We start from the raw sequence: 17290 nt of genomic DNA on the forward strand, positions 1-17290 counted from the left end.
CCATCATGACACAAAAAAGGACAGAGGGGTGAGTGATTTTTAAGATACTCATGGATATATAATATGCATATATGATGATTTATGAGTGAGCTGAATAATACTCAGTGTTCTTTGACCTAAAATGGTAATCGCTAGCATGTTAATGCTACTCGCGATTGCTAACTATTTAGCATTTTGCTATCTCAAATTCCGTACAGCAAATTTACAATATACACGCCGTACCAACATATGCAGTTTAAGAATTGAAGTTATCACTCATCGGTGAAGATAAAATAAACAAGAATAATCGTGGTAAGATACTCTTAGATATATAAATATACATATACGATGATTTATGAGTGAGCTGAATAATAGTCAGTGTTCTTTGACCTAAAATGGTAATCGCTAGCATGCTAATGCTACTCGCGATTGCTAACTATTTAGCATTTTGCTATCTCAAATTCTGTACAGCAAATTTACACCATACACTTCTTACCAACATATCCAGTTTAAGAATTGAAGTCATCTCTCATCGGTGAGAATAAAATAAACAAGAATAATTGTGGGGGTGCGGGGTGATTTTTATTCAAATATTCGACCATTAATCAATAGGAGAATCGATTCTTAAAAGATGAGATGGGGACAGCCTTAGTCAGAATTCAGTTCAGGCTGATTTTCTCAAAATGTTGTTGTATGTTAATCTTTTCTCACCCCCAGAATGGGGAAGCGATCTGTTTTTAAAACCGTTTTGGTCCAGGACTTGTACTAAAACCCTAATAAAGTGCGGCGTGGCCGGGCAGGTTTGTCACTGTCACAGGTAAATGATGTAATTAATGAGCGTGTGGCCTAGTGGACGGGCACCTGGGCGTTGGCTTTTAAACACCTCTCCAGCTGACTGGGTTCGGGGAGGCCCAGCTGGTCACGGCCAGTGGATCGATAGTGGGAGGGTCAAGGGTCAGTCAACCCTCCCATTATGGCCCAACTAGGTCCCATCATCATCTGCCTAACGATGCCTGCAGGAGGGCCAGACATGAACCCGGAACCGCGGCTAGTTTTGCGTCACGGGTGGCTGTAAATCAGCTGTGTTGCCGTTGCTGAGGAATTTCATACTTTTTCCTTTGAAAACAAATTTACAGATGGCAATTTAACACTACCTTTAAAAAAAAAATAGCCTCAATGACTAAGACCTCGTGAATTTTTGTGAATTAACCAAGAATTCAATAAATGGGGGGCTCCTGTTCTGCCAATTTGACACCACTGACTCAATACGCGCTCGAACAGAACCATAAGGAGAGCGGGGCTCATTTTCAAGCTGCGGGTGCTCCAAGGACACGGGAGCGTTTTTCTTTTGTGATGTTGATGCATTGCTAATATTACAGCGGGGGAAGCCTGGGAAATCATTCCCGGTCAGATTGTGTTCGATCAATAATCTCGGGAGAACGGAGGCCTCATTAATCTCAAACTTTAACTCACATTAGGTCGACTTTGGATTTTTGTTCGATACATTCGAAATCTTTTGCATCGTAATTAGGGGCATTCATCTCTTATGATATGAAAGACATAAGGGAGTATACAGTATACGTGAAATATAGTGGACCTCGACTATTCGTGCGATGGAGCGTTAACAGCAAAAATGTGCAAATACTCGACGGCCATTATATTTCCACTTAAAAAAAAACATAATTAATCCCCCAAATTCCTGAATAAGATAAAACTGACGATAAAACTTGATTGATGAGCTGGAGCCTCTCCCAGCTGACGTTGGGCGGGCGGCAGACCGAACCCTGGATTGGTCGCCAGCCAAGTCACAGCGAAATTTAGCTGTCGTCTGGGTTGCGAACATTCCGACGACATATGATTTGAATTCTCTGGAGTTGATGTGAAATCATTCGAGGACCAGGCCGGGATGATCCATAAATGACGGCAAACAAAAATCGGTTCTCGTTTGCTGTGGTGAAGGTGAAGCGAGAGAGACCCACACAGGAGTTGTTCACATGACGGCGTGTGAGGACGGGCTAGTGGACGCACTATATTATCGTCAGCACGACAGGCTCATCCATTACGGGCCCCGTCGAGGTGTGAGCGCGACGCTGCTTTTAGGGCAACTGTGCATTCAGACGCATCAGTCAGGATGATGAGCTACTGCCACAGAGTGGCGAGCATTCGGGGGCGGTAGTACTATGGGCGGGGGTCGCGCGGTGAGGGGTTGCAAAAAAAAAAAAAAATGACGGCACTTTTCCACCGCACAAATGACGTTTGACCACGATAACTCACCGCCGGACACTTCATTTCGAGTCGCTGAGCGGTCAATAGCGCCAGTGCTATCTTCTTTATTTGTAGCCGCCGCTTTTGGTTGCCGGGGCGTCGAATAAATACTCCAAAAATGCCACTTGGGTAAAAAATATTGGCCGGTTCTTTTTTTTTTTTTCTTTTTTGTGCGGTGACTGGTTCCGGATGGCGACCTGTTTGTGGCCGACATAAAGCTTTCACAGTCAAGCGAAGACAAAAATGGCGTCCGTCAGGCCTCCAAAGTGTGATTATCGAGTTGAGATATCCATCTGTTCATCCATTTTCTATCACGCTTGTCCTTATAAGGGTAGCTGGCGGGCTGCAGCCTATCCCAGTTGGCTTGTGGGTGAGAGGCGGGGCACACCCTGAACTGGTTGCCAGCCAATCACAGGGCACAACCTACCTCGCAATCACACCTAGGGTCAATTTAGAGTCTCCAATTACTGCATGTTTTTGGGATGCGGGAATAAACCGGAGTGCCCGGAGGAAACCCACACAGGTGTTGTTTTTGAAAGTAAAACCAGATGTTGGCAGTTTACCGATGGCTCGGACCGATTACCATAATTCCCGGCCTACAGAGCGCACCTGGTTATAAGCCTCACCAAGCACATTTGTAAAGGAAATACCTTTTGGTACATACATACATATGCCGCAGCTCTGTAAAAGCCTCAAGTGCCCACATTGAAACACGAGATATTTACAGACAGTATACAGAGAATTTAACACTAGTGCCGCTGCACTAACGCTAATGCTAAAACTAGTGCCGCTGCGCTAACACTAACACCGCGCTAACAGGGACTGTTAAAAAAAACATACCGGTAAAAATCACTGAGACACGGCAGTAACGCGGTAGCGCAGCGCTAACAGTGCCGGACCGGTAAAAGTCACTTCCTCGGCACGTATATTCCACCGGTCTCACTTACCTTTTCTGCTCGAGTGCCCCCTTGCGGCCGTTAAAAAAAAAAAAAAAAATGCACAAATTAGCTGCATCATTGCGTAAAACGCAGGGTTGAAAGCGTGTTAAAAAAAAAGTCGCGGCTTATAGGTCGGAAAATTATGGTAATCGATTATCATAAGATTGGCGAATAAATTTGCAGTCCATTTTTAGCTGATTCATCTATTAATTGTTGCACCTCCATAGGCAACCATTCACATTGTCACCTGTGGACAATTTAGAGTCTTCGCTGAACCTTTTTGGAACGTGGGAGAAAGCCGGACGAGAACTTCACAGCGGAAGTGTGGCCTGATGTGAGATTCTGACCGCAAACCTTGTAACTGTGAGGGAGTTGTGCTCACCACGAGTCCAGATTGCCACTGAATTCTGAGAGTGAACAAAAGAGCTCAATAGCGGTCTTGTCTTGGCTCATAATCAAATTAATTGATTAGAAATCCATCTTGGGTTTTTTTTTGTTTTTTTGTTTTTTTAAGACTGAAATGGCCGTGAATCCATTTTGAGAATCTATCTCGGGAGTAATAGTATAATTTGTCACTTGTGACAGCACATCAAATTGTTGCCGATATTTCAGTCGAAGGTGCAATATTGGAAGGAATCACTCTTACTGGTGTGCGCGTGTGTTAGTTTGTCAAGTGGTGCTTGAAAAGTGTAATCAGGCAGTCAAGACGAACAGTTCCTGGGTGACGGCGGCTTTATCGCGCAATGCCTCATAAAATCCCATCATATCTATTCACCGCCGCTATTATCAAATGGCTGTTTAGCGCTCTCGTGTCAGTCAGTCAGCGTCGACGGGCCGAGGGAATACGGAAAGACGCCGTTCACCCGAGGCTGTTTCGAAAGAAAAATAAGCCCGTCGTGCGGCGCGTTACTCAAGTGGAACGTTTCTTCTCTCCGCCGCCTTAAGGACCAGACGGCCGCGGTCAAACTAAGGTCAATAAAACGTCCGTCTGTCCGTTGAGTCGCCGCATCCATCAAGAGATAAAAGTTTGCCTTTCGGGGAGGGGCCCTCACACAGGAAATTAATCAAGGAAATTGGGTTTTTGGTGCGCGTATATCGCATCTAATCTATTCCTTTGTCCACGTGTGGCAGGCGCCGAGCCCCGCCAATCAAGGGAGACACGCCGTCTTTATGAAAAGCCACTTGTTCCCTGCATAATGTGGAAGACAAGAGGAAGCGGGGGTTGGGGGGAGGGGGGGGTCGTTGCGGAGTTAAATCGGGGAGGGGGCCGTCTTGTTTGCCCATGTAAGTGTGATCCAGATAATCGCGCGCTCATCAAAGGCGGCAATTACATTCATGACAAAGCTGTGAGGCGCGCTTGCGAGGAAATTAAGTGGTGAGAGGAAAGAAAAGCTTCATATATACCTCCTTTATGCCGACACACACACTCAGCTCTTGTTCAAATGCTCCATGTGGTGACTCCCAAAGAAACACTCTTTCTATCTAATCCCCCCTTCACCTTTTCTGCACGTCGTCCCTTACTATGGCCACACTTGTCTGGGATTAAAACGCTTTCACACGCAGGTAATCTTCCAATGAGTCCGACAAAAATGACGCCGCGTCTTCAAGGAGCTGCCTTTTGCAAATTTGATTCCAATTTGAGGCGCAAAAAGAGAGGCCTCGTGCGCGGCCCACGGATCGAGCGGGTTAAGAGCCGCGGCGGAGCCTTTTCATTGCGCTGGTTTCAATGGGACTCAAGTGGACGGCGAGGCGGCCTCCTCGACCACAGGTGGCGCCGCGGAGCTGGCATGGTTGAAGAGCCGCGCCGTTGCAAAATGGCAAGTTTAAGAGATTCTAAATCTTAATTCATCTCCACAGTGCGCTGCAAAATGATTACTTCATAGTGGAGCGAGAGGAATATCGGAATTTTTCTATCGTTAGAATCATAGAGTACGATCATCAATTTTTGGAGTTGGTGTCAAAATTTGGAATAATACATACTCCAGTAACTCGGTTAAAGATCTTCAAGCATAAGTTTATTAAGGCGGCATGGTGGATCAGCTGGTAAAGCGTTGGCCTCACAGTTCTGAGGACCGGGTTCAATCCGGGCCCTGCCTGTGTGGGGTTTGCATGTTCTTCCCGTGCCTGTGTGGGTTTTCTCCAGGTACTCTGGTTTCCTCCCACATCCCAAAAGCATGCACATTAATTGGAGGCTAAATTGTCCGTAGGTGTGATTGTGAATGCGGCTGTTTGTCTGCATGTGCCCTGCGATTGGGTGGCGACCAGTTCAGGGTATACCCCGCCTCCAACCCGTTGACAGCTGGGATAGTCTCCAGCACTCCCCGCGACCCTTGTGAGGATAAGCGCCTTAGAAAAAAGGTGGATTATTTATTTGTTCATTTAATCCTTAAACAATACACAAGTTTGCTTTAAAAATACTAACAAAAACTCCAGGGACCTCCCAGGCTCAGCAACATGTCTAAGAGGCGCTCAAACATTTTTCTACAGGAAATAGTCTTTCAAAATTGTTATGTCGATGAATTGTTAATCTTTGATGTATATTTCTTTCAATTTTAAATGCAAACAAAATGTACAGGAGGTTCCCCAAGGTCAGGAGAATCTCTACAAATTGAAATATATAATCAGATCGTGCTGCTGGGGGCAAAAGGTGTAAAAATGACTGCAAAACCAAACAGCAGCAGTCCATCCATCCATTTTCTGAGCCACTTATCCCCACAAGGGTCTCAGGAGTGCTGTGGAGCCTATTCCAGCTGTCATCAGGCAGGAGGCGGGGCACACCCTGAACCGGTTGCCAGCCAATCGCAGAGCACGGGGAGAACACGCAAACTCCACACAGGCAGGGCTGGGATTTGAACCCCAGACCTCAGAATTGTGAGAGCAACGCCCTAAACAGTTGCTCCGCCGTGCGGCTTGAGTGGAGGTAGGAGACAATATAATCGTGCTTGAAGTCTTGCAATTAAGCTACCACCAGAAGAAAAATCTCAATTTTGTGTTGTTTTGAGTTTTTAGCTTCCACGGTACGACATATTCATAAATCCAGTAGCATATTCTGCGTATTGAGCAAAATGGGAGCAGGTTGGGCGTCTCCTCGCGCGCAAATCATTTTGTCTGCATGTAAATTATTCAACAGGATCCGGGGCCCGCTGGAAACCTGTGCATAATTAAATTGCAATAAAACAACAGAAGTGCAGACAGGCTGTTGGGAGCCGACGCTAATTGGCTGCTAAGATGTCTCCCGACAGCGCGTGAATATGCATGCTGGTGATCGGTGTCATATCATGGATCAATATTGATCACCGAGTTGCTCCCAAAGAGTGTCCCGTGCACATTTGGCAAGGGAGGAAGTACTTGTGGAGTCGGACTTGATGTTTCACCACTAACACATGTGCACCATCTTGTGTACAGTTGTTGTAACCACATGTAAAGAAAACTGCCATTTAAAATGTTTGGTTCATTTTTTAAATATATATATATATTTGCCTCGTAAAGAATTAATCACCGACAGTCGACTGTTATGTGTCTCTTTTATCGTGTTTTTTTTTTTTTACCCCTACACGAACAAATTCTTAAATGTTTATCCCAGTTTTTGATTGATAATATTGACTCTGACGTCACGGCTCATTGGGAAATTATATTGTTTGGCTTCTTCAATAATGATAGCAACAAAACTTAAACAAAGGAATTGTTCTTGGATTCGCAAATCCGAATGTTGTCATTCAAAAACATGTTTTTAACTTTTTGAAAAGGAAAAAAAGGCAACACGCGAGTAAAATATTTAAATTTAAATACTAAAAGCAATTAAAATATATATACTTCATTTTTTGTATCCCTGTGGATCTTTTTTGATTATATTCATGAATGACTATTGCCTGTTTCTGTTTTTATTTGCTCGTAAATTGAATGTTTTCAATAAAGATTGTATAAAAATATCGGGGGAAAAAATAACCTCTAGGGACGTAGTATATTTATAAAATAAAAGATTAGCGTTCATGGATTGGGCGGTAACGTGGAGCAGCTGTAGAGCGTTGGGTTCACAGTTCTGAGGACTGGGGTTCAAATCCCGGCCTGCCTGTGTGGAGTTTGCCTGTTGTCCCCTTGCCAGCGTGGGTTTGCTCCGGGCAATCCAGTTTCCTCCCACATTCCAAAAACATGCACCATTAATTGGACGCTCTAAATTGCCCATAGGTGTGATTGTGAGTGCGACTGTTTGTCTCCATGTGCCGTGCGATTGATTGGCTGGCAACCAGTTCAGGGTGTAACCCCGCTTCCTGCCCGTTGACAGCTGGGAAAGGCTCCAGCACTCCCGTGACCCTCGTGAGGATAAGCGGCTCAGAAAATGGATGGATGTTTACGGGTTGACGTTGAACTTGCATTGGCTATTTTTTTTTCTTGTTATAGGAACTGTTCTTTGAGGACTATTTGTGTGGTGGTCGGACGTTTTTACTCGATGCACAACTTAGTGAACTTTCACCCCTCTTGGTAGTCTTGTTTTGATTTAGCATGCTAGGCTCTTAGCGTAAAATATAGCTGGAGGACCGCGCGTAAATACAAATGACAGCGGGGATATTTGAGGAAAGTGGACCCGGACTCGTAAGGGAAGCGTGACAATGGCGCTGTCGCGAAGAAACCGGCCCTCCCGCTGACAAAATAATGCTTGTTTTAGCCCGATGCTAACGTTAGCTGGCAACGAATGTACCCCCCGTCAACATGGCGGTGATGCGAAGGGATGAGTAGCACTCGCCCACTGGACGTACTGCATGTGTTCGCCGTTCGTTTTCATCACTGGCCTGGATTTTTCACATAAGCAAATATAACGGATGTAAGTACATAAACATTTTCAGGAGTTTGCGGCGTAGTTTGCAAATGATTAATTTCATTTGCATTGGTTCAGTCATTCTGTAGGTGGTAGTAACCTCCAGATTAATTAGTCGTGTCGTCAACCAGAAATTTTTCTATAATAACATATTAATGAGCTTCTCGTTGTGACGTCACGCACTTCCGGGTGGCAGTCATAACATAAACCTCTGTAATTTTGCCAAGGCATTGCGATTAAGAAAACAGGATAAGAGCCTTGATGATTGATTATGAATTTTACCTTCTTTTCGACCACCGCGGTTTGAATTTGTGAGATGTCGGTAAAAAAAAAAAAAAAAAAAGCACTTATGCTATGTAACTAGCAAGAGAGAGGAACGCCGGCAGGACTTTATTTTTTCAATACGTAAATTGATTTAAAAAGATAAATGGAGTGGACATTTAGACAGTTAACATTATCATTGAGAGACATTCGATATCCACGTGACGTTTTCAGGATTCATTTGCATTATTATTCTGAAATAATTGGAAAAAAAGATTAAAGGTTCATCTAACAGGGTACATTTTTGTCATAATTCTCAGTTCAGGTTAGCTGTAGATCCCCACCTTACTGCCGCCTTGAAGCAGCCTGTCGTCTATTGTTTGCAAACATTTTAAAATAGTCTACACTTATGAAAATGTTGCAGTGTTGGATCTTTCCATTCCTTGCTTTCAATGGGCGAGGAAAAGCCAGACACGCTGGACTTCGTGAAGGATTTCCAGGAGTATCTGAGCCAGCAGACCCAGCATGTCAACATGATATCAGGCTCCGTCAGCGGCGTCAAGGAGGCGGATGAACTACCGGCTGGTAACATTGAGCCTTTTTTTTTCTTTTCCATGAGTCAAGGTTTTGATGACGATCAATCATGTAACAGTGAACCCTAGCTATTCGCAGGGCCTCGGAATATCAAAATACGCATATAGGAATCGCCCCCTATTCACGGCATGCTATTCACTTTTTTTTCTGTCCTACCCTTACATATTTTCACGAAACCTTCTCTTTTGCCAATATCAAGCCTGAAAATTAGCTACAAAATGACACAAAACATGGATGTGTGCTTTTCAGCAAATAATTCCATAATTCCCGGCCTACAGAGCGCACCTGGTTATAAGCCTCACCCAGTACTTTTGTGAAGGAAATATCATTTGGTACATACATGCAGCGCAGCCGTGTAAAAGCTGCAAGTGCCCACATTGAAACACGAGATATTTAGAAAGAAAAATGGTCCACAGAATAAGTTTTCAAAGTTTTATTACCTTATCTTAACATACCAACAACACGGTAGCAGGAACAGGGCTGGTAAAAAATAAAAATGAAACAACATACCGGTAAAAAAAAACAGCCGTGGCAGCTACACAGTAGCAACACGGTAGCACAGCACTGACAGGGCCGGTTAAAAAAAAATATACCTAAATCACTGAGATGCGGCGGTAACACGGTCGTAACACAGCAGCAACTCGCTAGCGTGGCACTAATAGGGCGAGTTAAAAAAAAAAAAACACAGGTAAAAATCACTTCCTCGGCACATATATTCCACCGGTCTCACACTGACCTTTTATGCTCAAGTGCCCCCCTTGCGGCCGTTAGAAAAAAATGCACAAATTAGCTGCATCACCACATAAACCGCAGAGTTGAATGCGTGTGAAAAAGGTCGTGGGCCTATAGGTCGGAAATTACAATAGTTATAATCCATAGTTTGGTTCTACAGAAATATTTTGGAGTCGGTGAGTTTGCCGATACCTGAGTTTATATCGCTCCGTCTGCAGAATGCAGTCAGAATGGGCTGGATCACCCGACGGTGGACATGAGCCTTGACGACAGCTCGGCGTTGTTGGTGGACGGTTTTGAGAGGACGTTTGACGGCAAACTCAAGTGCCTGTACTGCAACTACGCCACCCGAGGCACGGCGAGACTAGTCGAGCACATTCGAATGCACACAGGTATGGCTTGTCACTATTAGATTAACCAAATAATTGGGTGAAAAAATATTTTGCATTAAATTGTTGCAAGAATGGTTTTTTGATAACATTGTTGTTTATTTGGTATTTATTAATGATTTATAAACAATTGCGTGATATCACGCAAAAGCATTTTGAAACTGGGAGTAACTTCTTGCTGATTTATGCAAAGCCCTACTAGCTTGATCTACACTTCTTAAGATGCTGCAGGTTCAACGTCTTTTGTTACAGGCAAATTATATTACAGCTTTATATATTCAACTGTTATTTTTTTTTCCCACAAGTTGATTACAAAATGCAATATAACGGAATAAATGTCGCAGATTACTGCCCACCCACCTCTGGCTATACGCCTGTTTGCTCAATCCACCAGGAGAGAAACCTCACCGCTGCCACATGTGCCCGTTCGCCTCGGCCTACGAGCGCCACCTGGAGGCCCACATGCGCTCTCACACGGGCGAGAAGCCGTACAAGTGCGAGCTGTGCTCCTTCCGCTGCAGCGACCGCAGCAACCTGTCGCACCACCGCCGCCGGCGCCACAAGCTGGTCCCGAAGAAGGACGCCCGCTCGCTGTCCCACAAGAAGATGCTGAGCGTGCTGCAGAAAAAAGCCGGGTCCATCAGCTACGGCCGCCGCCTCCTCATCGCCTCGTGCTCTCCTTCCGTGATGGCGCCTGGGGCCGACGACGACGTCGACGACTGCTCCCGTGAACTTCCGCGGGGGGTTGATGACGACGGCGCGGGCGAGGAGGACGCTCAAACTTTCCATCATTCCAACCTGATCATGGACAACCCCCTCAACCAGCTCTCTGTCCTGGCCGGCCAGCGTGCCAGCCTCCCTTCTTTGTTCCAGCCTCCCGGGTCCCCAGAAACTGAATCCGTCGCGGATGAGAAGCCCCTCCTGATCCAGCACCCACCCGCCTCCTCCTCCTCCCCGGTCACCCCCGAACCGCGCGCCCCCCCTCCACTCAGCAACTGCAGCTCCGCAGGCGGACCCTGCAGCGAACACAGCGGCCGCACCAGCACCCCGAGCGTGTCCAACAGCCAGCCCGGCACGCCGGCCCCCGGCCAGTCGGCCCCCCTGCGCGACCCCCGCCGCGTGCCGCATCTCTGCCAGCACTGCGACATCTACTTCCCCGACAACATCCTCTACACCATCCACATGGGCTGCCACGGCTACGAGAAGCCATTCCAGTGCAACATCTGCGGCCACAAGTGCAGGAGCAAGTACGACTTCGCCTGCCATTTTGCTCGCGGTCAGCACAAGTGACAATTTTTCAGAACTTTACAGGAGTTCTATTTATTTTTTTTTTCTCCTCCCTTGGCCTTGATGTAGCATCGATCCTTCCAGAAAGATGTCAGAATTCAGATGGTACCCTTGTCCATGATCGCTCAACATTTTTCACAAGCGGAAGGAGTCATAGCGCCACTTATGTAACGCTACGATTCATAGTTTTTAAAATTTATTTCATTTTACTGGGGAAAAAGTTGCAATATTACGACATTAACTACAGCAAAAAAATTGAGATTTTACACATAAAATGTCTTGCAGATTACACATATATTGTCACAATATTCCAAAAAAATGTTAGCATTTTACAAGATTAAAGTTGTAGCATGAGAAACAAGATTTAATATTAAAAATATAATCTATAATATGACAAGAATCAACTCATACATAATAGGAAAGTGCAATATAACACAAATACAGTAAAAAAAATTTATATAAAAACAATGAATCTGAATATCTCCGGTATAAACTAAAAAGATTGAGAAACACCACATTTTAAAACATCATAAAAGTCTTTAAAATACGATGATTAAAAATACACAACGAAAATTTATTCACTATCTAACAAGTTTAGAAGTTCAAATTTCACCAGAGATAAAGATCGATTAAAATAAAATAAGTTTCTCATAAAATGAGAAAGGTAAGAATTTTTAAAAATGAAAATATACATTTTGGTGTGGATCAAATATTGCAGTAAATTGGTAATTATTTTCATAAACAAGCATTATTGTGCAAACATTTTCTGTGGGAAAAATATCTCATAATATTGTAACTTATCCATGGAAAAAAAATACTTCTCCCAACTCTTTTTTTTTTTTTTTTTTTTTACTTTTTAGCATATAAATTAAACAATCCAACCATGAAGGAGATTTTTTTTTTAACTTAATATTTATGGATGTAGCCTCAACTCTCCTGAACCTAAAAGGTTGCCTCAGTCAGACGACGTTGTTCAAAGTGACGTGGTGTTAAAATGATGCCAGTATTTTGCAGTGCCTGACCTTTGAACTTTTGTGAGTGAAATAGGAAAGAATCTGAAGTATCTCGTGTATTTTGCCAAAATCATTCCTTCCACAATGCTGCTACGACTCCTTGGAGTAAATTCCAGCTGCACCACAAGACACCGAGTGGGCCTCTGGGGCAATGCTACTAATGCCCACCCAGCAGCTCGGGTGTCGGCTGTATTTTAACTTGCTTTTCACTTTCTTTGTGTACTGTAGTACCCGAATACACCTCACCAGGGGTCACCAAAAGAATTGACCTTTCCTTTTAGTGACATAGCACTCGCTGAACTTGCTATCGTCTGAAGTCACTTCAAGTGTCCCCATGGCCTTACAACCGTACTGGGAACCGTTTCCCAAAATGTATCCCACTGAGCCTGGTGCTTTTTTTTTCCTTAAATACGTACTACATATTGTATTCTAAGTGGTCATTTGATGTTTGGTGTAAAAAAAAAAAAACAATTATTCCAGCTTGGTACACACATACCGATTTTTTTTTTTTTTTTAAGATTGTAACCAATTTTTCTGGCATCTTCTGGGTTGTTCAAGATATTTCACCTTTAATCCAAAAGCTTTTTCAGTTCCAAATTTTAGGTGATGATTTCTTGTTGGTGTCTTCCAACAACCGTTTGTTATGCAGAACGACGCGCCAGGCAATACGAAACAACCTAAGGGGACCTCAAATTTAGAACTGAAGAGGTCTTTGGGATTCATGGCGAAAGGACTTCACCAACCCAGAGTCCAGCTGACTTTATTCAATTTTCGCATTGTGGTACTCCTTTAAGATTCGACAGAAGAAGCTCTGCTAACTCTTAGCTCGTCCAGTAACTTCTACTATGAATCACTTGTGAGATGTTTTTACAAACTCTCAACAGCAACATTTGCTCTTCTATTTGTGTCTATTTTTCATTTGCCTTGCTAATTTTCTGTTCTTCAGTTTTACGTCAAAATGGCACCAGTTTAACTCTGCCAGTGTAGATTCAATTGATGAGTGCAAAAGCAGTGTGCAGATATTTTTTTCGTTTGTTTTTTACAATCGACGACTGATTATCCATCCATTTTCAGAGCCGCTTATCCTCACGATGGTCCCGGGAGTGCTGGAGCCGATCCCATCTGTCGCGGGACGCGGGGTACACCCTGAACTGGTTGCTAGATAATCACAGGGCACATGGAGACAGACAACATTCGTACACACAATCACACCTAGGGGCAATTTAGAGTGTCCAATTAATGTTGCATGTTTTTGGGATGTGAGAGGAAATCGCTCTACCGCTGTTCCACCGTGCCGCTGCCCATTGATTATTGCAATCATAAAGACTGAATAGGGTCAACATTTATGACTGTCAAGCAGATCGGTGAGGAAAAATCACTTTTGCGGCAGGCTAACCCACAAAATAAATTGCTCAGGATAATCTTTTAGAGACACGCAATACCCGGGCATTCTCAAAGAGAAGGGAAAACACACAAATTCGGTCCAATGTGTGTACCATGCTGAGCACGTTTGTCCTGTCCGTTGGTTTCTGTCCTGAGTTGCTAAGCAAAGTTTGAACAGTCGCGACTCGCCGCTTTGCCCGGGATGAGGAGTGTATGATGTCTTTTGTCACCGCTGTGTTGTCACTTCATAGGTAGCGTTTATTTCAAAACCTCTTTCGTCCTTTGGGACGCTAATTTGATGAAAGTTTATAAGTAAAAGTGGTTTTTTTTTTTTTTAACTGTGTTCATAATTTATAAGTAAAACTGTTTTCTTGAATTGTGCTGAGGGTTATCTGATGTATATGTGTGAAAGAAACCAGGTCGTCTTTCCTGAAGCTTTTAATCAAAGGTGAGTATGTTTCACACATATATTAATGATTAGAATTCATGATGATGATCGTGTTAAACCGCATTCTCTTTTGCAGATCTCTCATCCTTTTTGTCCGGGTCTAAGAACGAGAAAACGTGGTTAATTTCATGGCTTTGTTCCTCTATAGATGCCAAAGACGCTACAGACCGATAAGATGGATGGGACCCAGGACCAGGGTCTGGCTCTCATGTTTGGCACCCACATCCCTGGCCTTGCGCTTGAGGCAACCCTTGCGGCAGCGGGAGTTCCAGTCGTTGTCTTGACATATGAGGACCTTGCACTGGATGTAAACCTCCTCGCTGTACCTCAAGAACTGGAAGGCCCTGAAGGAGAATCGAGCGTAGCGGGTGGTGCCACTGACGTACGAGTGGTAGGTGTTATCTATGGGGCACCTGTGTGGGGGGAAAAAGATCACGTGACGACCAAGCCGCATCGTGCGTGGCCAGCCCAATGAAGATTGAGGGTCTCAAAACAAATGGGTGACCACGATACGATGCAGTCGCAGTAGCTTGGTCTCAGGTGTGTTCTGTAGTGTCTCGCAGGGCCAAGGCAGCTTCAGTGCACTTTTGAAATTGATGGATTATTATCTATATTGTGGGTCAGTTAGAAGTGTGTTAATATGAGTGTTATGTTGGATTCAGATTCAAGGTCTTTCATTTTCAGGAAGAATCTGTGCCAAACTCTGAAATGCTTGGGATCACCATACAAATAATTTTAGAATATTCGATCCCGTTGAAGGAACTCTGGGTGAGATCTTTGGGTAAGAGGAAGTCGAAGTATAAAGGACCTCACTCGGGAGGTTTTTGGTGGTTGATTGGGTGCTGATCTCACCCATTACGGAGCAGATAATAGGTTGTCGTATGGAAGTCGTAGGGGGATGGCGAGGCCACACAGGTGTCAAGGAAAATATCCAGGTAGCTGCTGCTGCTGCCCAACAGGTCCACCTGGACGTAGAGGTCCTGGGTGAAAGAAACCTTATACGGGAATTCAGCCACCTGGTGGAAGAAAGCATCAAGGCAACTTTTTAATGGCTTGTGCGGAGTTGGGTGTTTGTGTAAAAGAAATGTTTCTGCCTTATCGCGGAAGCTGTTGCTGGTGTAAAGGTCCATGGAGGTGTTGAAGATTCCTGTGCCCGTGATGCTGGTGTTGTCGTGATTCTGTGCCAGGTACATAATCTGTGCCACGGAGAATTGATCCATCCGACACACCACGTTGATTTTTAAGTTGGCCTTGCGAGTTATGTCCCCCTGGTTAGAGGAGTAGGCACGCACCACGTTGGTGTATACCACTCTGTCGTTCTCAAACTGAAAAAATAATTGATTTGTTTTTGTTAGAATTGAACAATGTTAACGCTCCCACATCTGCTGTCAACCTTTCGACTGGTCCCGCAGCTGTTGGCGCGGAATTGGAAGACCACCTCCTTTGGAAAAACCTGGGGTCGGCAATACTGGTCATTGAGGTAGAGACTGTGGCCATCGTAGCCCAGAGAATTCAGGTACTTGCGACCAATCGTAATGCTCATGAGATCCGAGGAACAGTTGACTCTACCTGGTAAGAGGCCATGTTGTCTTACAGGACCAGTAAAGAATTTATTGCCAATTACAAGCAAACACTACAGGATCCAAAAAGAGTACGTGTCACCACTAACCTAGTTCTTGCCAATCTTCTATCTCCTAGTCTTAATTTTACCTTGGTCCTGCGGCAGAGCACTTGTGAACTCTGCACGGAATCCTCTCCCGACGACTGCGCTGTCGCTCCGGAAGACCACGGTCATGTGGTCGGAGGTCGAGTAGAAAAAATTCAAGCTGCTGTTGTTGTTGTCGTTGCATACTTTTCCCAAAAATCGGGAGTTGATGGATGGCCCGTCGTAGACTGAAATGTAGTCACAGTTGCAGCAGCTCTGCAGTCTGCCCACAAGTGAATCAATCAATCATACGAGCATCCAGTATTCCAAGTAGTATCAAGTATTCCTAACCCTGATCAAAGCTGAAACCTACCCTAACCCTCCCAAATCCAAACAATTAAGATACCCAACCCTAACTCTACCCTGGACACTGTCTACAATCCCACTCTTATCAGACTATGATCCACTTTTGAATTACGTGTAATCTAAGTAATTTATGGTCGTTGATCTCTTAAGAACTTTCGACAAGCATTTTCATAAAACGTTATGTAAATATTCACGCACTGCAGGTATGAGAATTCTAGCAGTACTCTTTGGTCTTGCAAAGATCTGAGGTGCCAAACGCAGTAGGCGTTGTCGTGGTAGTAGTCAGGGTGCCCGGGACTGGAGAAAACACCAGAACCAAACATGGAACCACCGCAGGGCCCCTCTGAAAGTCAACACATTTAGTTAGAAGATGACGCTTGCGCGTTATAACTTGAGATTAATATCCAGGCAGGAGGTCCTACCCGTGCTCGGCGTGGCTGTTGTGGAGTAGCAGTGCGCTGTTTCCAGAAATTAAATGAAAATAAGAGAGATGTTACCACTTTTAGTTTAATGGCTTTTTTTTAAGTACATTTTCTACTCACAGTAGTAGTCAGAGCAACAGCTGCCATAGTAGCGGCACGAGCTGGAGCAGGAACAGCTTCCCAAGTCCCGGCCACAGTTGTAACGACACGAAAGCTGGGCTGGACAACATAAGTGGAAGAATATTACAAAATTACAAAATGTACCTTGTTTAAACGACAGATTTTTCCTGGATATGTCGATTAAGTACCTGTGGTCCATGGCTCTGCAGTTGTCCTATTGCAGTAATCTGAAGGAAAGAGTTTTTACATGTCATGGAGGGCAACACCCAAGAATGTCAAACAGCATTTGCGAGGGTATTTCATATAGATAGATAGACAGACAGATATATATATATGAGGCCCAAGCACTGAAACGCACACCAACCGGCCAACCTAATTAAGTAAAGGTTTTTAGATCAATCGTGTAAAATAGGGCAAAGTAATGTACTACGCCGGCGCAGTGGTGAAATCACTGGTTTTGGGACAGAAACTCACAGTTATAGTCACGGCAACAGGTGCCGTAGTACCGGCAGGAGCTGGAGCAGGAACAGCTTCCCAAGTGACTGCCGCAGTTGTAGCGACACGAGGGCTGACCTGGAAGAGTATTGGCATTTTAATTCCCATGCGTCCCAAAAACTGATTTTGATCAGCAGTTT

General features: G+C 44.4%; 3 protein-coding genes across 4 annotated transcripts in view; 2 read left to right on the forward strand and 1 right to left on the reverse strand.

Annotated features, from left to right (window-relative positions):
- ikzf5 (IKAROS family zinc finger 5) lies at positions 1 to 12098 on the forward strand. The gene is made up of 4 exons (XM_061837134.1): positions 1 to 28; positions 8681 to 8841; positions 9801 to 9974; positions 10366 to 12098. Exons 1-4 carry the CDS (start codon positions 6 to 8, stop codon positions 11259 to 11261), a joined length of 1254 nt encoding a protein of 417 aa, XP_061693118.1. The 5' UTR covers positions 1 to 5; the 3' UTR covers positions 11262 to 12098.
- Positions 11123 to 17290, forward strand: part of agt (angiotensinogen) — a 20356-nt gene continuing 14188 nt past the window's right edge. Inside the window, exons 1-2 of one of the 2 annotated variants that reach the window (XM_061837132.1) lie at positions 11123 to 11218; positions 14251 to 14493. In XM_061837132.1, coding sequence (XP_061693116.1) covers positions 14251 to 14493 — 243 coding nt within the window. In that variant the 5' untranslated portion in view covers positions 11123 to 11218. Of the gene's footprint in view, positions 11219 to 13972; positions 14103 to 14250; positions 14494 to 17290 lie in introns of those variants that run through there. The other variant, XM_061837131.1, reaches the window with a different exon arrangement.
- LOC133509781 (deleted in malignant brain tumors 1 protein-like) overlaps positions 15439 to 17290 on the reverse strand; it is a 10674-nt gene continuing 8822 nt past the window's right edge. Inside the window, exons 15-21 of the mRNA XM_061837130.1 lie at positions 17130 to 17228; positions 16844 to 16882; positions 16656 to 16754; positions 16536 to 16571; positions 16312 to 16456; positions 15813 to 16030; positions 15439 to 15671 (exon numbers count right to left, since the gene is read on the reverse strand). Of these exons, the coding sequence (XP_061693114.1) occupies positions 15454 to 15671; positions 15813 to 16030; positions 16312 to 16456; positions 16536 to 16571; positions 16656 to 16754; positions 16844 to 16882; positions 17130 to 17228 (854 nt within the window). The 3' untranslated portion in view covers positions 15439 to 15453. The remainder of the gene's footprint in view (positions 15672 to 15812; positions 16031 to 16311; positions 16457 to 16535; positions 16572 to 16655; positions 16755 to 16843; positions 16883 to 17129; positions 17229 to 17290) is intronic.

Source organism: Syngnathoides biaculeatus, chromosome 12, assembly GCF_019802595.1.
Source record: "Syngnathoides biaculeatus isolate LvHL_M chromosome 12, ASM1980259v1, whole genome shotgun sequence".
Taxonomy (NCBI): Eukaryota; Metazoa; Chordata; class Actinopteri; order Syngnathiformes; family Syngnathidae; genus Syngnathoides; species Syngnathoides biaculeatus.